General features: G+C 40.3%; 1 protein-coding gene across 1 annotated transcript; it reads left to right on the top strand.

Annotated features, from left to right (window-relative positions):
* The first annotated feature begins 5,117 nt into the window (after positions 1–5,117).
* Positions 5,118–6,090, top strand: LOC118576056 (vomeronasal type-1 receptor 94-like). The gene has a single exon (XM_036176461.1). The coding sequence runs from the start codon at positions 5,155–5,157 to the stop codon at positions 6,088–6,090; it is 936 nt and encodes a 311-aa protein (XP_036032354.1). The 5' UTR covers positions 5,118–5,154.
* Positions 6,091–25,153: the final 19,063 nt, after the last annotated feature.

The following is a 25,153-nucleotide window of genomic DNA, read 5'->3' as shown; positions in this document are numbered from 1 at the left end:
CACATAACCTTATTACCCCTTTCTAACAATGCTATAGAATTTTTATTTCAGAAAATCTGCTATGTTAAATGTTTTCACTAACAATTTGCCTTAGGTCTAAATACTTAAAAGGTATCCTGTACCTGTGAATTTTAACCCTTTTGCCTCTCCTTATTACCTTCCATTACATATTACATGGTCCAAATAAGTTTAAAGTAGTTTCAACCTATACCTTTGACTTTCAGTGAAAAATTTTACTGTGTAAGAGGAATTTGTTTTCAACATTATGTGCCGCATATGCATGATGTCTGTGTTTGCTATTTTTATGTCATTTTGACACAAGTTATAATTATTGTAGAACAAAGACCCTCAATTGTGAAAATGCCCACTCCAGACTCACCTGTGGACGAGCACCTAGTTCATTTTCTTGATTGATGATTGATTTTGAAATGGGAGGGTCCAGCTCACTATGGACAGTGCCACCACTGGGCTGGTGGTCTTATATGCTATTGGAAGGTAGGTGGAACAAGCTGTAAGGAGCAAGCTGGTAAACAACGCTACTCCTTTGCCTCTCCATTAGTTTCTGCCTTCAGGTCCCTGTCTTGATTTCTTTCCTCTGTTGTGGAATAATCAAGTATGTACGTTTCCTTTAAAAGTTTATAGGTTTAAAGGGCAAGGGGACCAGACCTCAATAAAAACAATGGCACAGATGATCTAGCATCCAAAACAGCTTCAAAGATCTTGACTTAGATGGACTGACCTCACAAAATACCCCAGTCAGGACTAACATTCATTCTAAATTTGCTCAGGGTCCCCATAAGATTATCAGCACTCCCAATTAGCAGGGAGTAGTCTAGTGAACTATGTCCAAATTCCCAAAATATTGTTTATGAATTTTTTTTCATTTAAGGGGGGTTTAGTTATAAATTGTTATTGGTCATCGCCAATCTCTTTCTAAAAGAAGAAAGGAGGATATGATATAGCAATGATGGGAAATAAGGGTCTGTTATTATGATAGAAAAAAATGGCAGACTATTGAATCTACTTTAATCCAAAACAACTGTTAATCTCAAAATGTTTTATGTTGCTATGTATTTTAGTTTCTTGATACAAATTTAAAGTCAATTTTGTTACACTGTATGTATATTTCCACTCCTGTTTAAGGTATTGTGTTTACACAGCTCATTTAAAATGTAATGTATAATTTAAAAATACAGATTAATAGTTAGTCATCTATAATAGCAAACTTAAAGTCATGTTAGTTATGTTTTCTAGATAAGTAATCTTCAGACACTCCAAAGACCTAAATAATATGGCATTTAACATGTTTTAAGAACTTAGACTATTCTTGACAGTTAGACACATATGGTCCAATTATTTCAAAGATGATGATGGGCACTGAAGAAACTCCATATGGACTTTGTTTTCTTTATGGAAAAAGTAAGCCACGATGGCAAAGAAAATGCTCTGGTCTCAATTGCTGACAGTTACTGTCCAAACTGGACCAACAAGATAAAAGAAATGTTGCTGAACTTTGCCAAGACAAAATAGGACAGTCCTTCAGAACTCCTTGCTTCACCAGGGAAGTCTGTCAGACATATAAGGCCTATAGCACAGAGTTGGATGTCCCAATGTTGCAGAAGAATCTTGTGTGATTGTCCAGAAGCTTGACGTCCTGTTATTAGGTAACATTTTATCATTCTGCTGTCTTAGATGGAGTTGAAGACTAGATAGTTTCTTTACTTAAAATAAAAGATTAATTTGATACCGAATTTTAGACTCACCAAGATAAAATAGATAAGTATTTTCTCTAATTTTGCCAAATGCAAATGAATTACATAGTGTTACTGTAATTCTTACTTAAAAGCTGATTTGTTGTATACAAGCTTACTATTTTGAAGTTAAACCTTCCTTTTTAATTAGACAAAAAAGGGGAATCCTGTGGAATAACTCTATTGTACACTGTAAAGATTTATCACTCAAATTGGCTTAATAAAAATCTGGTCGGCTGGTAGCTGGGCAGGAAATTAGGCAGGAAAGTCAAACTGAGAATGATGGGAAGAAGGAGGGTGTAGTCAGAGAGGTGCAGCCAGATGCAGAGGAAGTAAGATGAGAGTGCCCTGTTGAGAAAAGGTACCAAACCACATGGCTAAACATCGATAATAAGTATAGGTTAGTTTAAGAGTAAGAGCTGGCTAGCAACAAGGCTGAGCATTTACAAGTAATACTAAGCCTCTGAGTCAATTATTTAGGAAGCAGCTCTTGGGTATTTGGGACTTGCTGGCAGGAGATTAACCTCCCATTAAATTCCTCAACTTCCCTGGAGGATGAACTATAAGCTGCATAATGAAGTAATGCCTCTTCAGGCCAACTTACTTCTTGTCATGGTATTTTCTCACAGCAACAGAAATCCTAACAAAGAAAGAAAATGGTACTAGGTCATGAGGTGTTACTTTGATAGGCATGTCCATGTGTTTTTGGAGGATTTGAGAGGACTTTGAACCTTTGGGCTGGAAAATCATTAGAATACTGATATCTTAGTGGGTTATTCTATGTGATCTGAAAATATAATTTTTAGAGAGTACAGATGACAGGGGCTTGACTTATGAAGTTCCAGAGAGAAGTTTGATAGTTCCTATAGGGATCATTCATATTTTGAATTAAGAACCAATTAATCAAAACCTTTGCCTTGCTGGAACAATTAAATCAATGATAAGCATTTTTCTCTGGTTCAGCACACAGACACTGTGGTCCAGGTATTGCTGTGGCTGCATCTTACATTGGCAGCCAAAGCTGGAAGTGTTAAGAGTCTATTAGGTGGTATTGGCTTTGAAGGCATGAAGGTATCATGGAGTTGTGGATTGGCACCTTATGGCAGGGTTAGTGTCCCTTCAGAGAGCCAAGGAGAGACTACTGATGAATGTTCATCCCAGTTGGAAATGCCAGTATCATGGGGCAACTATCAAGGACTGCAGCTACTATAGGGTGAAGCCAGTTCGAGCCTAGAAGACAGCTGTGTGCTATGATGGCTTTTGAAGCACTGTCGAGGAGTCCAGAAGACCGTTAGTGAGTCCCAGAAGTCTGACACTGAGATTCACAAGGTTGGACATTGTTGAACTTGATTTTCACTGTGCCCTGGTTCTTCCCTTTTGGGATACAAATACATCTAAACTATTTTTTATTTTACAGGGTTCCACAGTTAAGAGAATTCAAGGGATCTGGATGTTTTATAGAGACTTTGGAGTTCTAGACAGACAATAGCTATTTTAGAGAGATTTTTGGTATTTTAGAGACTCGGCTACTTTGGAAAGTCTATGAAAGCCAGAAGAGGCTTTGGATGTTTTAAGGTGAGTTAACTTTTAAAGAATGTGGAACTTTAAAATTTTGCAATCTGTTTTATATTGTGATGTTGATATTAGAATGACATCTTGAGAACAATAAGAGAAGAAAGTTTATAGTGTAACAGTTCTGTGTTTGTGTGTCAAGTTGACACAAGCTGGAGCCTTTTGGGAAGAGGGAAACCCAACTGAGAAAGTACACTCACCAGATTGGCCTGTGGGCAAGCTTGTGGTACATTTTCTTCTTGATGATCAATGTGAGAGGGCCCAACTCACTGAGGGTGCATCCCATGGGTTGGTTGTCCTAGGTGCTTGAGAACACAGACTGAGAAAGCCATGAGGAACAGGCCAGTAAACAGCACTCTTCTGTGGCCTAAACATCAGTTTGTGCCTCCCAGTAATTACCTTCAGGTCCTTCCCCACCTTTCCTGGATAATGGACTATCAGCTGGAACATGAAATAAAGGCTTTCCTCCCCAACTTGTTATAGGTTATGGTATTTTAATTAGTCAATATCTCATCAAACAAATGGCAACAATTCAAAAATGAATACACCACATTTCTTAAAATAAAATCGGAGTTGGCACATCTGGAATCTGGAAAAGTATCACAACTCAGTGAAGGGTAGAGAGAACCTTAGAATCCTATGGAGCCCATCACTAAAGTCTGAGTTGGACCATTTTCCTTTAACTAATTCCCTGAAATGGGATGGGATAGCTGAGAGTCTGTTACAACTGCAGTTCTATGTACACCCCGACTTCACATGCTGAAGGAGAAGGACATGGAATATGCTCCTGCTGACATTTGCCCACTTTGCCGTTCTCATGGAAGAGGCACTGGAATGAGATTAGAAACAGGGAAGATGCAGTTACAGAGCAGAGCTCAGTGACTGAATTGTCCATCTGAGTCTCTGGAAGGACTCCATTTCAATGTGCTACTGCTATGTAATTTATCATCTATCCTCTGTTTCAGGCAGGGATGGAGCTGAACAGTCACTGTGAGCTACCTTAACTATCCCAGAGCACAAACATGTGCTCTGCATGGGATAAACAGAAGACAAAACATCCATAGAAACCATCAAGACCTGGAACCTACTGAGATTTGTGTGTATAAAGCATGTCCTTGCACACCTAGTGTCTCCACAAACGGGCACCTGACTATCCATATGTTCCAGAGGAGGTGACTGGAACTCAGCCTTAGAGTGCATAAGGTCACACTCAGAGGAAGAAACACACCATGGGTGGAATGTGAATTGTCTGGACTCATACTTCACAATTACCATCATTTCCATAGAAATGTATTAAGAAATTTGGTTTTACAATGAATAGAGTAAAGGCAGCCTTGAATAGAATAAGTGCATACCTCATCCATGGGACCTCTTTCATTGTGAAGGGCTAATTTCTTCTATTACACAATCATCTTCATTCAAACACACCCTAAATAGTAAAACTCTATCTATTATGTACCCACCAATCAAGATGTCATGGATGAACACCCAGTAAGAAGCTGCTCCTGCTCCAGTAAAACCCAACCAGGTGAAATATGAAAAGTCATCATGCCTGATGGAGGGAGTTTTTAATGTTGGAGGAGCTCACACACTAATGCAGCCACCCTGGGACACAAGATCCACCCTTGGCTCTGAAGATTAAGACAAGTGCTAGCATGAGGATGGTCTGTGGAGTGTGAGGTGGAACTGAGATCTTCAGTGCAGTAAGTGTGTGTGGGCATCTGCACGTTTCCCTGAGGCAGCAGAGCTGTCTGCAGTGGTTCCTGGGGTTGTGCCCATGATGAGTCATTGATCTGCTTTCCTCCTCGGCCATTGTTTGTTCACACATAAGATGAATGAGAACCACGAACTCCACACTAATTCCCACTTAAGGAACACCTTTTTCTCTGAAATTGGCATTGGGATCTCAGCCAATAGCATCCTTCTTCTCTTCCACATCTTCAAGTTCACTTCTGGGCACAGGCCCAAACCCACTGATCTGCCCATTGCTCTCTTGGCCCTAATCCACCTACTGATACTACTGATCACCACATTCATAGCTACAGACATTTTTATTACTCAGAGGGAATGGAATGAAATCACATGTAAATTTTTTATCTACATCTACAGAATATTTAGAGGTCTCTCTCTTTGTACCACCAGTCTGTTGAGTATCCTCCAGGCTATCATCCTCAGTCCCAGAAACTCCTGTTTGGCAAAATTCAAGCATAAATCTCCCTATCACATGTCATGTGCCCTTCTTTTCCTGAGTATCTTCTATATGTTCATTAGCAGTCATCTCTTAATATCTATTATCGCCACACCCAATTTGACCTTGAATAACATTATGTATGTCACTCAATCCTGCTCTATTCTACCCATGAGTTACCTGATGCAAAGCACCTTTTCCATACTGCTGGCCCTCAGGGAAGCCTTTCTTATTAGTCTCATGGTCCTCTCGACTTGCTACATGATGACCCTCCTGTGCAGGCACAAGAGGCGGTCCCAGCATCTTCACAGCACCAGCCTTTCTCCAAGAGCATCTCCAGAGGAAAGGGCCACCCGGACCATCCTGCTGCTCATGAGCTTCTTTGTGGTGATGTCCCTCCTGGACAGCACTATCTCCTGCTCAAGAACTATGTTCCTGAATGATCCAACATATTACTATATTCAATTCTTTGTGGTCAATATGTATGCCACAATCAGTCCTTTTGTATTTATGAGCACAGAAAAACATATAGTAAACTTGTTGAGGTCTATGTGTGCTGAGAGGGTGATAAATGTTTGAACATTCATTGACGGGCAAATTCCTGTAAGAAGAGTCAATGTGTTGGCATTAGAACTGTCAATCATGACATAGTGTGTGTGCTTTTGGTACATGAAAATATGGAGTTGTGTTTTTTCTCTTAATATAATTCATTTTAAACCATATGGCATCAAGCATGTAACAGAAAATTGAACCATATGCTCTTTGAGATATGGTTATATATATATATAAAATCTTGTATATCATATATAATAAATCTGTATTTAACTCTTCATTATACTCATCAATTTATATATACATAATAGTGAGTCTTAAAGGGAATCCTATGAGGTATCTCTCACTTACCATGGCCTAGGATAGCCCATACTACTTTTTAAAATTTTTTTCTTTATTAAGAAATTTTATGCTCACTCCACATACTACCCCCAATTACCCCCCTCCTCCCATGCCCAGCCCTATCTCCCAGGCCATCCTGCAACCCCCACAACCCCTAAATCAACATCTCCTATGGGGAGTCAGCATAGCCCAGCACACTGAGCCTAGGCTGGTCCAAGCCCCTTCCCACTGTGCCATTGCTGTGCAAGGTGTCACACCACAGGCACCAGATTCCCAGAAGCCTGCCCATGCAACAGGGACAGATCCCAATCCCCTCTGCCTGGGTGCCCTCCAAATAGTTTGAGCCAAACAACTGCCCTCCATATCCATAGGGCCTAGTCCTGTCCCATGGGGGCTCCACAGCCACTAGTCCACAGTTCATGGGCTTTCACTAGTGTGGCTGGTCATCTTTGCATGTCCTCCCATCATGATCTTGACATCCCCTGCCTGCAGAAGCCCTCCTCTCTTTCATCAGTTGGAATCCTGGAGCTCAGCCTGGTACCTGGTTGTGGATCTCTGTAGCTGCCTCCATCAGTAATTGGACAAAGGCTCTATGATGACAGCTAGGTTATTCACTAGACTGGTCACCAGTGTAGACCAATCCAGGCACCCTCTGAACTACTGTAAACAGACCAAGGTGGGGTCATCTTTGTGGATTCCTGAGAGCCTCTCCTGCACCCTGCCCCTTTCTATTCCCATGATATCCTCATCTATCATGGTATCTCCCTCCCTAACCTTCTACTCTGTCCTTGTTCCAGCTTGACACTCCCATTTCCCTATGTTCTCATCCCCTACTCCTCACCCTCTGACACCCCCACACACCCAGGGTCTCCTTCACAGGGTCCTCCATGTGTCCATCCTAGGGTCTTTCCTTGTTATCTAGCCTCTCTGGAGCTGTGGGTTTCAGTCTGGCCATCCCTTTTCTCACATCTAGTATCTACTCATGAGTGCGTAATACTATGTTTGTCCTTCTGAGTCTGGGTTTCCTCCCTCAAGATGATATTTTCTAGTTCTATCCATTTGCATGCAAATTTCATTATATCATTGTTTTTTACTGCTGAGAAGTACTCCACATTTTCTTCAGCTGAGGGGCATCTAGTTTGTTTCCATGTTCTTGCTATTACAAATAATGCTGCTATGAACATAGTTGAACATGTATCCTTGTGGTAAGATTGAGCATTCCTTGGGTATATACCCAAGAGTGGTATAACTGGGTCTTGAGGAAGACTTATTCCCAAATTTCTGAGAAACCACCATACTGATTTCCACAGTGGCTGTACAAGTTTGCATTCCCATCAACAGTGGAGGAGTGTTCCCCTTGCTCCACATCCTCTCCAACATAAGCTGTCTTCAGTGTTTTTGATCTTAGACATTCTGATAGGTGTAAGATGGTATCTCAGAGTTGTTTTGATTTGCATTTCCCTGATGACTAACGATGTTGAGGTATTCCCTAAATGTCTTTCTGTTGAGAATTCTCTGTTAAGCACTGTAGCCCATTTTTTAATTGGATTGTTCAGTATTTTGAAGTCTAGCTTTTTGAGTTCTTTATATATTTTGGAGATCAAGGCCTCTGTTGGATGTGGGGTTGGTGAAGATCTTTTCTCATTCTGTAGGCTGTTGTTTTGTATTACTGACTGTGCCCTTTGCTCTACAAAAGCTTCTCTATTTCAGGAGGTCCCATTTATTAATTGACACTCTCAGTGTTTGTGCTACTGGTGTCACATTTAGGAAGTGGTCTCCTGTGCCAATGAGTTCCAGACTACTTCCTACTTTCTCTTCTATCTAGTACAGTGTAACTGAACTTATGTTGAGGTCTTTGATCCACTTGGACTTGAGTTTTTTGCATGGGGACAGATATGGATCTATTTGCAATCATCTGTATGTTGACATCCAGTTATGCCAGCACCATTTTTTGAAGATGCTTTCTTTTTTTTCCATTGTACACTTTTGGCTTCTTCGTTGAATATCATATGTTCATAGGTGTGTGGATTAATGTCAGGTTCTTCAATTCAATTCCATTGGTCCAAGTGTCAGTTTTTATGCCAGTACCAAGCTATTTTTATTACTATATCTCTATAGGAGAGCTTGAGGTCAGGGATCATGATGCCTCTGGAGGTTGCTTTATTATACAGGATTCTTTTAGCTATCCTAGGTTATTTTGTTTTTCCATATAAAGTTAAGTATTATCCTTTCAAGTCTGTGAAGAACTGTGTTGGAATTATGATGGGGATTCCATTAAATCTGTAGATTGCTTTTGGTAAGATTGCCATTTTTACTATGTTAGTTCTACCTATCCATGAGCATGGGAGACCTTTCCATTTTCTAATATCTTCTTCGATTTCTTTCTTCAGAGACATAAAGTTCTCATCATACAGGTCTTTCATTTGCTTAGTCAGGGCTACCCCAATGTATTTTACATTATTTATGGCTATTGTAAAGGGTGATGTTTCTCTGATATCTTTCTCAGCCCATTCATCATTTGTATATAGGAGGGCTACTGATTTTTTTAGTTAATCTTGTATCCTGCCACCTTACTGAAGGAGTATATTGGCTATAGGAGTTCCCTGGTTGAATTTTGGGGGTCACTTATGTATACTATCATATCGTCTGCAAATAGTGAAAGTTTGGCATCTTCCTTTGCAATTTGTATCCCCTTAATCTCCTTTAGTTGTGTTATTGCTCTAACTCAAACTTCAAGTACTATGTTGAAGAAGTATGGGGAGAGTGAACAGCTTTGTCTTGTTCCTGATTTTAGTGCGATCAGTTTGAGTATTCATTTAATTTGATGTTGGCTGTCAGCTTGCTGTAAATTGCCTTTATTATGCTTAGGTATGTTCCTTGTATTCCTGATCTCTCTAGAACCTTTATCATGAAGGGGTACTGGAGAAAGCAGTTTGCTTTCTGTATTGGGATCTTCAGGTCTTGCTGATGTAGGTTCTAATGGAGCCATATTGGTCTCTATGTTGTTGACTGTATTTTTGCACTGGCATCTACCCGTCACTTTCTTCACTTGATGCAATCAGTGTCTGTGTCTGAGGGAGCCTCTTTGGGTCTGAACGATACTCTTGGTCCAGTGGGAGCTCTTGGTCTAGATGATGGACTCTTTGTCTCAGGGAGCAGCTCTTAGTCCCATTGGCACTAGTGGGCTCTGTCTCAGGGAGTAGCTGCTGTCTTGGTATGTGGTAGATGGTGGTAGTCTGACCTGTCTGCAGAAGGTCTACCTGCCCACTGGCCTGAAACTGGGACTGCAATGGGTGGTGCTGTAGGGGCGCAAGTTTGTGCCCATGGCCCCAAAGCATAGGGGATGGGGTGTTCAGGTATGAGGATAGAAATGCACCTCTTAGTCTAGTCACATGATGGCTGTCTCTGTCTCAGGGAACAGTTGCAGTCTTGGAGTCCAAACCTTTGTCTTAATACACATAGATGAGTGTAATTCCCACCATTCATTGAGGAAACTTCTCAAATGAGAAGACACACTGATCTATTTTGCATGACATGATTTATCCTGTTTCTTTGGCTGTTTTCATTACCACCGTCCTCAAAACCTTCTTCCTTTATTTCAATTGAAGATTGTATTCCAGGCATTTCTTTGAGGTCTGGAAGTATCCCACATCTCTACATTCCCAAAAGATACCAGAGCTAGTATCAGAGGCCTTCTGTGGATAGGATTCAATACTTTCTCGTGGCAAACAGATATATACCAGGACTTCAAATAGCAAGGCGTTCCAGATGGTGGATTTTTCTCAGATGTATCTTTAAGTCTTCAAGCTCCAGGACTTGGTTTTGCTGTCTGTCTGACGCAGTAGTGAAAGCCCCAATAGCCCATACTACTTTTAAGTATGGGATCTCTTCAAAAGTTTTTCAATATTTTAAACTTCCTCTGTTATGTCTATTTTTACAAATTAAGAAAGCATTTTTGTCATAAATAGTCGTATGATCCAAAAGAAAAGGAATTACACACATAACTTTCAAAACAGAAATATTTCCAAGGAACCACACAGTAACACAGTGATTTGTCCAGCAGTTCTAACAGGAACAGGATTTAAAATTCTCAGATATGGAAGCAACTTTCTAGAATTATCAGAACATATGACAAAACCCAGCCTTTGCATGATTGGGATACTGTTCAAGTGCAAAGCTATTCCAACACAGGGTGCCTTTTGTGTGTGTGTGTGTGTGTGTGTGTGTGTGTGTGTGTGTGTGTGTGTTTCTTTTTTATTATTATTATATTTGTGTTTTAATTTTATATATCAGCCATGAGTTCCCCCGTCCTCCTGTCCTACCACCCCTACTCTCCCCCCGCCCCTCCCCTCCATTCCCATCTCCTCCAGAGCAAAGACTCCCCTGGGGATTCAGCTTAACCTGGTAGATACAGTCTATGCAGGTCCAGTCACTTCCTTCCTGGCTGAGCAAAGTGTCCACGCATATGCCCCAGGTTCCAAACAGCCAGCTCATGTACTAATGACAGGTCCCACCGCCTGGGTCCCTCCCAAACAGTTCAAGCTATTCAATTGTCTCACTTGTCCAGAGTGCCTGATCCAGTTGGAGGTTCCACAGCTTTTGGTTCATAACTCATTTGTTTCCATTCATTTGGCTATTTGTCCCTGTGCTTTTTCCAATCTAGGGCTTAACAATTCACACTCTTACAATCGGTCCTCTTTCTTGCCAATTGGACTCCTGCAGCTCCACCTGGGGCCTGGCCGAGGATATCTGCATCCATTTCCATCACTTATTGGATGAGAGTTCTACCACAACAGTTAGGGTATTTGGCCATCTGATCACCAGACTAGGTCAGTTCAGGCTTTCTTTCAACCATTGCCAGTAGTCTACAGTGGATGTATCATTATGGATTTCTGAGGATATCTCTAGCACTTTGCTTCTTCCTTTTCTCATGTGGTTTTCATTTATCATGGTCAGTTATTCCTTGTTCTCCCTTACTGTTCTTGATCCGGCTGGGATGTCCTGCTGCCCTAAGCTCTCTTTCCCTCAAACCTTGCCCTTCATTACCCCCAATCATGTCCAGGTTGTTCATGTAGATATCATCCATTTCTCTGTCATTGGGTGATCCCTGTGTCTTTCTTAGGGTCCTGTTTTCTAGGTAGCCTCCTTGGCATTGTGAGTAACAGTCTAGTCATCTTTGTTTTACATCTAGTATCCTCCTATGAGTGAGTACACACCATGTTTGTCTTTCTGAGTCTGGTTTACCTTACTAAGTATGATTTTTTTCTAGATCCATCCATTTGCCTGCAAACCTCATGATGTCATTGTTTTTCTCTGCTGAATAGTACTCCATTGGGTATATGTACCATATTTTCTTTATCCATTCTTCAGTTGAAGGACATCTAGGTTGTTTCAAGGTTCTAGCTATTACAAACAATGCTGATATGAACATAGATGAGCAAATGCCCTTGTGGTATGATTGACCATTCCTGGGTATAGGCCCAAGAGTGGTACAGCTGGGTCTTCAGGGAGATGGATTCCTAATTTTCTAAGGAAGCACCATATTGATTTCCAAAGTGGCTGTACAAGCTTGCATTCCCACCAGCAGTGGAGGAGAGTTCCCCTTATTCCACATCCTCTCCAGAATAAGCTGTCTTCAGTGATTTTGATCTTAGCCATTCTGACAGGTGTAAGGTGGAATCTCAGAGACATTTTGTTTTGCTTTTCCTGGATAATTAGGGATGCTGAGCAATTCCTTAAATGTCTTTCAGCCATTTGAGCTTCCTCTGTTGAGAATTCTCTGTTTAGTTCTATACCCCATTTCTTAATTGGACTATTGGGCATTTTGATGTCTAATTTCTTGAGTTCTTTACATATTCTGGATATCAGCCTTCTGTCAGATATGGGGTTGGTGAAGACCTTTTCCCATTCTGTAGGCTAATTGAAGAAGATGTCAGAAAATGGAAAGATCTCCCATGCTCATGGATAGGCAGAATTAACATAGTAAAAATGGCAATCTTAACAAAAGCAATCTACAGATTCAACACAACCCCCATCAAAGTACCAACACAATACTTCACAGACCTGGAAAGAATAATACTCAACTTCATATGGAAAAAACATAAAACCCAGGATAGCCAAAAGAATCCTGTACAATAAAACAACCTCTAGAGGCATCACGATCCCCGACCTTAAGCTCTACTATACAGCTATAGTAATAAAAATAGCTTGGTACTGGCATAAAAACTGACATGTGGACCAATGGAATTGAATTGAAGACCCGGACATTAATCTACACACCTCTGAACATATAATTTTTGACAAAGAAGCCAAAATTGTACAATGGAAAAAAAGAAAGCATCTTCAACAAATGCTGCTGGCATAACTGGATGTCAATGTGTAGAAGGCTTCAAATAGATCCATATCTGTCACCGTGCACAAAACTCAAGTCCAAGTGGATCAAAGACCTCAACATAAATCCAGTTACACTGAACCTGATAGAAGAGAAAGTAGGAAGTAGTCTTGAATGCATTGGCACCAGAGATCACTTTCTAAATATAACACCAGTAGCACAGACACTGAGAGAAACAATCAATCACTGGGACCTGTTGAAACTGAGAAGCTTTTGTAGAGCAAAGGACACAGGTGCTATGATTTTGAGCCCTGAAAAACAAGAAATAGCCACACCATATTGATCAGCTCCCTTAAGGTTCAAGACTCCACCTCACATCTCTTGTGAACCCCAATCTCCTCCCTCCTGCCTGCACTTTAAATGGCTTGTGGAAAATTCTGTTGCTTGGACAAACATTTTTTCTTATGAGGCAGTTTAGAAAACTCTATTATGGAAGCTTAATAAGCCAATCAAATGTGTGTCACTGTAGATTGCTATGCAGGGGGACACAGGAACACAGGGAACATGGAAAACTTTGTTTAAATCCTCAGACTGAAATCCTCTGAGTCCTCACCTGAGTGGGTCTCAGCTGAACTGCTTTAGTTCCTGTTTCCTCATGCCTTATATACCTTTCTCTGCCCTTCTATCACTTCCTAGGATTAAAGGTGTGTGTGCTTCCCAGGACTGATATTAAAGGTGTGTGCCACCACTTCCTGGCTCTGATTCCTGTGTTTCATTCTGAACTCACAGAGATCCAGACAGGTCTCTGCCTCCTGAGTTACAGGATTAAGGGTGTCTGCCACCACTATCTATCCTCTCTGTCTATCTAGTGACTGGCTCAGTCCTCTGATGCTCTGGCAATCTTTATTAGGGTATATAATATATTACCACATTTAACCTTTTTTGTCTAAAATAATGAAATTTTATAACTGATATAAGAAAAATTATATACAATAAGTACCATAACTATAAAATATACACAATGAAAAGATACATTAACAAAGTCCAGTCTATAAATATTTGAAAATTCTAAGAAAATACTCCATTATCTATCCTATTTTTATAAGTCCAGAGTGTTGTACCTAATTCATGTTTTATTCTAAATTTCATTACCAACCAAAAATATCTTTTGATGTCTAGCAATCTAATACACTTTACCCTCTTCAGTGAGTTACAAGGTAAACTATAACTATCTAATCTTTAATTCCCTCAGAGACGTGAGAAGGAAATATTACCTAAGTAAGCAGGAAGTGCAATAAAATGACTTTTAAACATTGTGAGAAATGAAAGGAACAACTGGCTCCCTGGACAGTCACTGGGGCTTCCTCTGCAACGTTGGGGCATCCAACTTTCACAGCTTGATGCTGGCATAAAAACCAACATGTGGACCAATGGAATCGAACTGAAGACCCTGACATTAAGCTGCACACCTATGAACATATAATTTTTGACAAAGAAGCCAAAAAAGTACAATGGAAAAAAGAAAGCATCTTCAGCTGTTTTTATTATGGTAGCTCTATAATAGAGCTTGAGGTCAGGGATGGTGATGACTCCAGAGGTTGTTTTATTGTACAGGATTCTATTGGCTATCCTAGGTTTTTTGTTTTTCCATATTAAGTTGAGTATTATTCTTTCCAGGTCTGTGAATAATTGTGTTGGTACTTTGATGGGGATTGCGTTGAATCTGTAGATTGCTTTTGTTAAGATTGCCATTTTTACTATGTTAATTCTGCCTATCCATGAGCATAGGAGATCTTTCCATTTTCTGACATCTTCTTCAATTTCTTTTTTCAGGGACTTAAAGTTTTTGACATATAGGTCCTTCACATGCTTAGTTAGAGTAACTCCAAGGTATTTTATATCATTTGTGACTATTGTAAATGGTGATGTATCTCTGATTTCCTTCTCAGCCTGTTTGTCTACTGTATATAGGAGGGCTACTGATTTGTTTGAGTTGATGTTGTATCCTGCTATGTTGCTGAAGGTGTTTATAAGCTGTATCAGTTCCTTGATTGAATTTTTGGGGTCACTCATGTATACTATCATGTCATCAGCAAATAGGGAAAGCCTGACTTCTTCCTTTCCAATTTGTATCCCCTTAATCTCTTTATGTTGTCTTATAGCTCTGGCTAGAACTTCAACTACTATATTGAATAAGTATGGGGAGAGGGGACAGCCTTGCCTTGTTCCTGATTTTAGTGGTATTGCTATGATTTTCTCTTGATTTAATTTGATGTTGGCTGTTGGCTTGCTGTAGATTGTCTTTATTATGTTTAGGTATGTTCCATATATTCCTGATCGCTCCAAGTCCTTTATCATGAAGAGGTGTTGGATTTTGTCAAATGCCTTTTCTGTGTCTAGTGAAATGATCATGTGTTTTTTTTCCTGTGAGTTTGTTTATATGGTGTATTACATTGACGGACTTTCATATGTTGAACCACCCTTGCATCCCTGGGATGAAGCCTGCTTGATAATGGTGGATAATAGTTTTGATGTGTTCTTGGAGTCTGTTTGCCAGAATTTTATTGAGTATTTTTGCATCAATGTTCAAGAGGGAGATCGGTCTGTAGGTCTCTTTCTTTGTTGCATCTTTGTTTGGTTTAGGAATCAGGGTAATTGTAGCCTCATAGAAGGAGATTGGTAATATAACTTCTGCTTCTATTGTGTGGAACAATTCATTTGTTTGTTTGGTGTTTTTAGCTGAGGATCCAACCCAGGGCCGTAGCACTTGCTAGGCAAGCACCCTACCCCTGACCTAAATCCCCAGTGTGAAACAATTTAAAGAGTATTGGTATTAAGTCTTCGTTGAATATCTGGTAGAATTCTTCACTGAAACCATCTGGTCCTGGGCTTTTTTTGGTTGGGAGACTGTTAATGACTGATTCTATTTCCTTAGGGGTTGTTGGACTATTTAGATGATTTATCTGGTCTTCATTTAACTTAGGTATGTGGTACCTATCCAGAAAATTATCCATTTCTTTTAGATTTTCCAGTTTTGTGAAGTACAGGTTTTTGAAGTATGACCTGATTCTCTGGATTTCCTCATTGTCTGTTGTTTTGTAACCCTTTTCATTTCTGATTTTGTTAATTTGGAAGCTCTCTCTCTGTCTTTTGGTTAGTTTGGATAAGGGCTTGTCTATCTTGTTGATCTTCTCAAAGAACCAACTCTTTGTTTCATTAATCCTTTGTATTGTTCTCTTTATTTCTGTTTTATTGATTTCAGCTCTCAATTTGATAATTTCCTGACGTCTGTTCCTCCTAGGAGACTCTGCTTCTTCCTGTTCCAGAGCTTTCAGCTGTGCTGTCAAGTCACTAGTGTGAGATTTCTCCAACTTCTTTATGTGGGCATTTAGTGCTATAAATTTCCCTCTTAGCATTGCTTTCATAGTGTCCCATAAGTTTGGGTATGTGGTGTATTCATTTTGATTGATCTCTAGGAAGTCTTTAATTTCTTTCTTTATTTCTTCCTTAACCCATTGGTGATTCAGTTGAGCATTATTCAGTTTCCATGAGATTGTAGGTTTTCTGTAGTATTTTTTGTTGTAGAAATCTAACTTTAAACCATGGTGGTCTGATAGAACACAAGAGGTTATTCCAATTGTTTTGTATATGTTGAGATTTGCTTTGTGGCCAAGTATGTGGTCGATTTTAGAGAAGGTTCCATGGGGTGCTGAGAAGAAGGTATATTCTTTTTCATTCTGGTGGAATGTTCTGTAGATATCAATTAAGTCCATTTGAGTCATAACATCAGTTAAGTCCTTTATTTCTCTGTTATGTTTCAATTTGGCCCATCTGTCCAGAGGTGAAAGTGGGGTGTTGAAGTCTCCCACTATTAATGTGTGGAGTTTTATATGTGATTTAATCTTTAGTAATGTTTCTTTTACATATGTGGGTGTGCTTCTCTTTGGGTCATAAATGTTCAGAATTAAAACTTCATCTTGGTGGATCTTGGCTGCGATGAGTATGTAATGTACTTTATCATCTTTTTTGATTGATTTTAGTTTTAAGTATATTTTGCTGGATATTAGGAAGGCTACACCAGCTTGCCTTAAGACCATTTGATTGGAAAGTCTTTTCCCAGCCTTTTATTCTTAGGAGGTGACTATCTTTGAATTTGAGGTGTGTTTCTTGTATGCAGCAGAAAGATGGGTCCTGTTTTTGTATCCATTCTGTTAGTCTATGTCTTTTTATAGGTGAATTAAGTCCATTGATATTAAGGGATATTAATGATTTTTGGTCCTGTTATTATTTTTATTTTTTGGTGGTAGTGTGTGTGTACTTCTCTTCTTTGGTGGTTACTGCTATGGTGTTATCTATTCCCTGTGTTTTCAAGGGTGTATCTGCCTTACTTAGGTTGGAATTTTCCTTCTAGTGCTTTCTGTAGGGCTGGGTTTGTGGATAAGTATTGTTTAAATCTGGTTTTGTCTTGGAAGGTCTTGTTCACTCCATCTATGATGATTGAAATTTTTGCTGGGTATATTATTCTGGGCTGGCATCCATGGTCTCTTAGTGTCTGCATTATATCTTTCTAGTTCCTTCCGGCTTTCAAAGACTCCATTGAGAAATCAGGTGTTATTCTGATGGGTCTGCCTTTATAAGTCACTTTCCCTTTTTCCTTTGCTTCCCCTAATATTCTTTCTTTATTCTGTACGTTTAGTTGTTTAATTATTATGTGGCGAGGGGACTTTTTTGGGGGGTCTAGTCTGTTTGGTGTTCTATAGGCTTCTTGTATCTTTATAGGCATTTTGTTCTTTAAGGTGGGAAAGTTTTCTTCTATGATCTTGTTAAATATATTTTCTGTGCCTTTGAGTTGGTATTCTTCTCCTTCCTCTATCCCTATTATTAGTAGGTTTGGTCTTTTCATGATGTCCCAAATTTCTTGGACATTTTGGGTCATGACTTTGTTGGTTTTAGTGTTTTCTTTGACTGATGAATCTATTTCTTCTACCGTATCTTCAACACCAGTGATCCTCTCTTCCATTTCTTGCATTCTGATGGTTATACTTGCATCTGAAGTTCCTGTTTGTTTATTCAGATTTTCTATTTCCAGCATTCCTTCTGCTAGTGTCTTCTTCATTTTTTCTATTTCCCTCTTCAGGTCTTGGACTGTTTCCCTCATCTGTTTCTTCGCTTTTTCATGATTTCCTTTCAAGGACTTATTGTTTTCTTCTGCTTTAATTGTCCTTACCTCCAGTTTTTTTTTATAGTGTTCTTCTCTTTTTTTTTTTTTTTGGTTTGTCTGTTCCTCCACTTTATTTTTTATTTCTTCTATATAAGGCTCTAACCTCTTCATGCTGTTACTTATACGGTTGTTTTCTTCTGCTTCTTCCATTCTCTGATGTTCAGATCTAGCTGTTAGAGAAGGGCTAGTTTCTGGTGATGCTGTATTACTCTTTATTTTGTTGTATGTACTTCTGCCTTGACATCTGCCCATCTCCCCTTGGGTTCATTCTTGGTCTTATCAGTGTACTTGGTCCAGACAGAGCTGACAGATTTAGGGAGCCTCTCTCTGGTCCAGATGGAAGCTCTGGGATGGATGGGAGCTCTGGTCCAGATGAGAATGCTGGCCAGATAGGAGTTGGGGGGCTGGACTCTGAGTCTCAGAAAGTCCCTGGGGACTCCTTATCTTGTCCAGATGGGAGTTCTGGGACAGGATAGAAGCTCTGGTCCAGGTGGGAGTGCCTAGACCAACGGTAGCTGGGGGCTCTCTGGTCCAGATATGAGTTCCAGCATCCAACATGGAATGCTGGACGCTGGTCTCTAAGTCTCCAGAGATGGCTGGGGTCTCCAGCAGATTGGTGTGGGGCCAAGGCTTTGAGGTTGTAGTGTCCACTGGAGTGTCTCTCTGGTCCAGATGGGAGTTCCGAGGCAGATGGGAGCTTGGGGGCTGTTCTCTGAGTCTCAGGAAGAGGCTTGGGTCTCGGGCAAATGGGTGTGAGTCCAGGGTGTGGAGACTGCAGGGTCTGCCTGCAATCTTGGAAAAGGGGAGCATTCCTGCAGAGCCCGCTGATTGGCCGGAAAACTGGGGCCAAGTTGGCAGGTCCTCCCAGGAAGGCTGGTGCCCAGGGCTGGGACTCCGTGCAGGCTTCTCTGGATGTGACCCCAGGCACTCATCTCTGGTCAAGGTGGGAGTTCCAGGGAAGGATGGAAGCTGGCGGCTGGTCTCTGAGTCTCAGGAAGTGGCTGGGGTCTCAGACAAATGGGTGTGGGGTCAGGGTGTGGAGACTGCAGGGTCTGCCTGCAGTCTTGGAAAAGGGGAGCCTTCCTGCAGTGCCTGACAATTGGCAGGAAACTGGGGCCAAGTTGGGCAGGTCCTCCCAGGATGGCTGGTGCCCAGGAGTGGGATCCAGGGGCAGTTGCCTCTCTGACTTTTTAAATGTGGGGAAAAAAATTTCTTTTAACTAATTCCTCCCTTTAAGAAATCTTAATTTGCCAGGTGGTGGTGATGCACATCTTTAATCCCAGCAGTCAGGAGGTAGAGCCAAGCATATGTCTCTGAGTTCAAGGCCAGCTTGGTCTACCGAGTGAGAACCAGGAGAGTGACCAAAACTACATGGATTGGAAAAACTACATTTCCCTGACTCTGGAAAAATAAGAAAGCAAGCAAGCAAGAAAGGAAGGAAGGAAGGAAGGAAGGAAGGAAGGAAGGAAGGAAGGAAGAACAGAAATCTTACCTGAGTCACCAAATCTGCTGATAATGACTATTGGTAAGATGGTGTGGCTGCAGCCTGAGGAGGGGGCCAAAGAACCCACCACGAGAGCGAAGAAGCCAAGAAGCCAGAATTCTGCACAGGAAAACCTGTGAAAGCAGCTAATTCTGGGGTGTTTGGAGCTTCAGCCTGGAGAGCTTGCTGCAGAAAGGGTGTAACAGAAACTTTGTTGGTTAGCGACTCTTTCTCATGTAGGTTAGAATTAAGGGTGTGTGCCACCACTGTCTGGCCTCTATGTCTATTCTAGTGGCTGCTTCTGTCCTCTGATCCTCAGGCAAGCTTTATTATGGTACACAATATATAACCATGGGTGTCTGCACTGTGTGTCACTCAATGTTTAAAAGACCAATTGACAGAAATGTAGCAATGTTAAACTCATATTCGACACCTGGATAAACCACTATTTATACTTGTATATCACCAAATTTTAGGAATTTTACTTGAGGAAACAACTCAAACATTGAGTGATGGGAGGAGACAAGGTGGTGGAAGATTTTGTTACATGTACTTTCTCCATGTTTAATGAGTTGTGTTGTCTGACAAAGGTCACATGTCAACACAATGAAATGGGACTTTACCATTAAGGTACTAAAATGTCAAGAGCAATTCTGGGTCAAGGGAATGAAGAGAGCCCAAAGCCCAATTGGCCTCAGCCTAGTTAGCATTGGCCACAACACTCATGCCTCCTCAGATCTGCAAAGGGTATTGGGAAATGCAGTTTGTATGCTCAGTCAAAAGCCAGTGAGCATCTTTATCATATTAGAAACTGATATGTTCCACAACAGCTTTGTCTACAATAATAACAGCCACATGTTCTCTCACAGGTACCTTTTACAGTGTCAGCTATGGACCAGGCACACAGATTCCAGCAGGGGGTCCTCTGATGAGGATACACAAAGTCAGACACCCCCCAGGATTACTTAGGGAGCACTCAGTGGCTACAAAGCACCTACTATCTACTATTTCCTTAATCCCACAATACCCTGGGAGTAATCCCTGCCCTACTCATATGTGAGATGAGAAATAGGGGCTCTTACATACTGCAGCTGTCTTCATGGCTCCATCATTCATTATGTAACAGAGGAGACATCATATGTATGCTGACTGACTCCAAAGCTCTGGCCATTAAAAAGTACTAATGGCTACACTCTAGGATCTCTCTGAAACCTTCTATGAAACTCAGCATCTGTGAATGACATATTGATCTCCACAGGATATTATTAATCCAGAGGTTGTAGAATCCAGACATCAGTATACTGTACTGTTCACCTTAGATAATCCTTTGGTGTTAATGTGGATAGAGTGCTTTTCATGTATTAACAGCAGGGAGTGAGTTGAGAGATGACTCACGGGGTAAAATGATTACTATACATGCACGAGGTTCAGAGAACAGATTCCCCAACACACAAGAAAAAGTCATGCATGTGTGCACATGCTGATAATCCAAGCACTAAGAGGGTACCTTAGTGCACTAATAGTCTAGTGGAAATAATGATCTAGTTTCCTCATTCTGATCTTGACCCCTTTGATCATAGAATCCCTCCTGGCTCTCTTCCACTGGACTACAGGAGCTCCACCCAGTGCTGAGCTGTGGATCTCTGCACCTGCTTCCATCAGTTACTGGTTGAAGGTGCTATGATGATAATTAGGTAGTCATCTATCTCATTCCAGGGGAAAGCCAGTTCAGGGATCCTCTCCACTATTGCTTGGAGTCTTACCTGGGGTCATCCTTGTGGGTTTCTAAGAGTTTCCCTAGCACCAGGATTCTCAAAAACTGTAGCTAGAGTTTTCCTGGTCTTTCCTGGCCCACAGTCAGGACAAATCTCTCTCACTCACCAGTCCCACAGCTGCTCAAACCCAACCAAGTAAACACACAGAGACTTATATTTCTTATAAACTGTATGGCTGTGGCAGGCTTCTTGCTAACTGTTCTTATATCTTAAATCAACCCATTTCTATTAATCTATAAGTTACCATGTGACTCATGGCTTACCCAGTACTTACATCTTGCTTTTCATGGTGGCAGATGTCAGCGTCTCTCTGCCTCAGCCTTCCACTTCCCAGAATTCTCCTCTCTCCTTGTCCTCCCTATACTTCCTGTCTGGCTACTGGCCATTCAGTGTTTTATTTATTAGCCAATAAGAGCAACATGTTTAACATACAGATTATCCCACAGCACTTCCCCTTTACATTTTTCAATCTTTTTAACTTTCACATAGTAAAAATTACACATAACAAACAATTATCAAGAAAGAATTACAGTTACAATATCTAGTCCATTTATAATAACTATTCTATTTGTATTCGTCAAAATTCAGGAAATTATCACATCTTATATTTGTGAGTCTAAGGTTTCATATCTAACTTACCTTTTATCATAACTAACAGAAATTATAAATATCTAGTCTTCAGCTACATCAAAGATCTCAGAAGGATATAGTACATGAGGAATGGAAAAAGGATGCAAGCAACTTTCAGAAGTCTTGCAAGAGTAGACAGAGACAGCTGACAGCCTGGACAGTTCTCCAAAGATCCTTTGTAAATTTAGGGCATCTGTCTTTAGCCCACAGGTCTAGAGTCTCTCAGTCACTTTTCTCAGTATCCTGTAGAATGTCTGGCAGTTTCCTCTGTGAAGCAGGAACCTGAAGGACCATTTTGCCATGCAAAGTTCAGTGGTCACCTTCCTATGGGTCCTGCATGTTCAGTCAATACATTTTTTCAAGCAGTCCAGGCAAGAACAGTTTCTTGCCCAAATGTCTATTTTTGCCAGGAAGAAGGAAGATAAACTCCACAAGGAGTGTCTTTGATGAACAACCTCCTCTCTTTGGGAAGTAAATTGGTGCTGCCAGGAGCAGACATGTCTCATTGTCCAGAAAGTTTATTTTTTTGTTTTGTTTTGTTTTTCAAGATAGTATTTCTCTGTGTAGCTTTGTGCCTTTCCTAGAACTCGCTTTGGAGACCAGGCTGGCCTCAAACTCACAAAGATCCACCTGCCTCTGTCTCCCGAGTGCTGGGATTAAAGGTGTGTGCCAACAACGCCCAGCTGATTTTTTAAAACACTTTAAATACCATATTCTGTAGGTCTTTGAAGTATTTAAAGATTACCTATCTATCTGAAATATAACTATGTATGCCTTGAAAACAAGTTTGACTATCATAGAAGACTAATTATTAGTCTGTATTTCTTAATTATCCGTTGCAATATAAATAAGCTACATAAACAAAATGACTCCAATGAGAGTAGAAATATATATATATACAGTATAACAAAATTAAGTTTAAACTTGTATTAATAAACTAAAATCCATAGCAATGTAAAACATTTAAAACAAGTTGCTCTTTAATAGTCGGTTCATTAATCTATCCTTTCATCCTATTACATGTATATCATACCCCTTTTTTCTTCTTTAGAAAAAGATCACATTTATAATCAACCTGATTTAAATAACAATATTGGTTTTTCTCTGTCCCAAACCAGAGGGCTCTTCTGATATGGGACACAAGAATCTCTTAAACTTTTTCTTTTTTATTTTTTAAGCAATATGTTTGGGTTTAGAGAAGGAGTGATCCAATGCCATCTCCAAAACCAGCTTGGTATATTTGGGAATTTGGGTGTAGCTTCTCTTACTACTTCCTGATGGAGGGGGGGCACTCTATCTTATGGGGACACAAAAAAAATTTTAGGATTATGGAGTAGTCTGCGAGAGTGTATCATCTGAGCGAGTTGCCTTGAAACCATTCTGGATGTTGGATCATCTGGGCCGTGGTGTCTTCAGAGACCTTTTAGGGGGTCTTGGCTGTTCAAACCTGATGTATCTTAATCTGGAACAAATCCACAGCCTCTGGCTGTCTGTGAAAACAAGAGCAGAGCCTCCTTTCCAAAGCAACATATCCTTAGATCCAAATTTTGAAGTCAAAGTATCTTTAAAATATACATATTGGCTTACCTCAACAGCTTTTACAATCAAATGTCTTTCTGCAGTTAAGAATATCAAAGACAACATTATCCAGATTCTCTGTGTGATATTTATCTTCATGTGACTTATTTTTTATATTAATTTTATTGTCTCTTTAAAGACTTTATCTTTTAAAACTATGTATTTCTTTATATAACTGTATATATTCCTTTTTTTTTCTTTCAAGCCTACATGTATTTTACACACATTGTAAACTATCCCATCTGAATCTATCTTATTGTGAACATACTACTTTAAACTGCAACATTTCCAAGACTGAAAGAGCAGCTGTGGCTGATAGCTCTGTCCTGTCAGCTTCCTAACATGGCAGTGGAACACTTGACCACCAGCTCTGGGTTTAGAGCCATATGCACCATCCAGCACCATCAACTTCCAGAAGCGGTTCTATCAAAGCATCATGTAGCACAGAAACTTCTTCTTTTTTTTTTTTTTTTACTAGCAAAGGCTAAATCCACCACGTGACATAATATGCTGCTGCAGATGCCTCATTCATGCCTTACTTCAGATCAAGTGAACACCCAGGAACATGCCTCAGTAGCTCAAACTAGCAGGCTGCTGCTAACTTGAGAGAGACAATTAGGAAGCTGTTTTTAGCTCTGTTTTAGAATCTTTTTTTCTCAAGAATTAGGTGGAAATTCTTGCCAAATTGTTGGGTGACATTTGTAGCTAGAGATTTCCTGGTCCTGCCTGGCCCACACTCAGGACAAATCTCTCTCACCCAACAGTCCCACAGCTGCTCAAACCCAACCAAGTAAACACACAGAGACTTATATTTCTTATAAACTGTATGGCTATGGCAGGCTTCTTGCTAACTGTTTTTGTATCTTAAATCAACCCATTTCTATTCATCTATAAGTTACCACATGACTCGTGGCTTACCAGTACCTTACATCTTGCTTTTCATGGTGGCAGATGTCAGCATCTCTCTGCCTCAGCCTTCCACTTCCCAGAATTCTCCTCTCTTCTTGCCCTGCCTATACTTCCTGCCTGGCTACTGGCCAATCAGAGTTTTATTTATTAACCAATCAGAACAACACATTTAATATACAGAACATCTCACAGCAGAGCACATACCTTGTTTGTCTTTCTGGGTCTTCGTTACCTCACTCAGGATGGTTTTTTCTAGTTCCATCCATTTGCCTGCAAATTTCATGATGTCATCGTTTTTTTACACCTGAGAAATACTCCATTGTGTAAATGTACCACATTTTCTTTATCCATTCTTCAGTTGAGGGACATCTAGGTTGTTTCCAGGTTCTGGATATTACAAAGAATTCTGCTATGAAAATAGTTGAGCAAATATTCTTGTGGTATGAGTGTGTATACTTTGTGTATATGCCCAAGACTATTATTGATAGATCATGAGGTAGATTCATTCCCAGTTCTGAAAAACTGCCATACTGATTTCCAAAGTGGTTGTCAAAGTTTGCATTCTGACCAGCAATGGAAGAGTGTTACCTTACTCCACATCCTCTCCAGCATAGGCTGTCATCAGTGTTTCTGATATTAGTTATTCTAACAGATGTAAAATGGAAGATCAGAGTCCTTTTGATTTGCGTTTCCCTGATGGCTAAGGATGTTGAACATCTCCATTAGTGTTTCTTAGACACTTGATATTCTTCTGTGAGAATTCTCTGTTTCTATCTACACCCCATTTTTAAATTGGATCATTTGGTTTGTTGATATCTAGT

Source organism: Onychomys torridus, unplaced genomic scaffold (assembly GCF_903995425.1).
Source record: "Onychomys torridus unplaced genomic scaffold, mOncTor1.1, whole genome shotgun sequence".
NCBI classification, from domain to species: Eukaryota; Metazoa; Chordata; class Mammalia; order Rodentia; family Cricetidae; genus Onychomys; species Onychomys torridus.
This window is presented reverse-complemented; position numbering and strand designations above follow the sequence as displayed.

Coding starts and splice junctions, on each gene's coding strand:
- LOC118576056 (XM_036176461.1), top strand. CDS start 5,155: ATGAATGAGAACCACGAACTCCACACTAATTCCCACTTAAGGAACACC.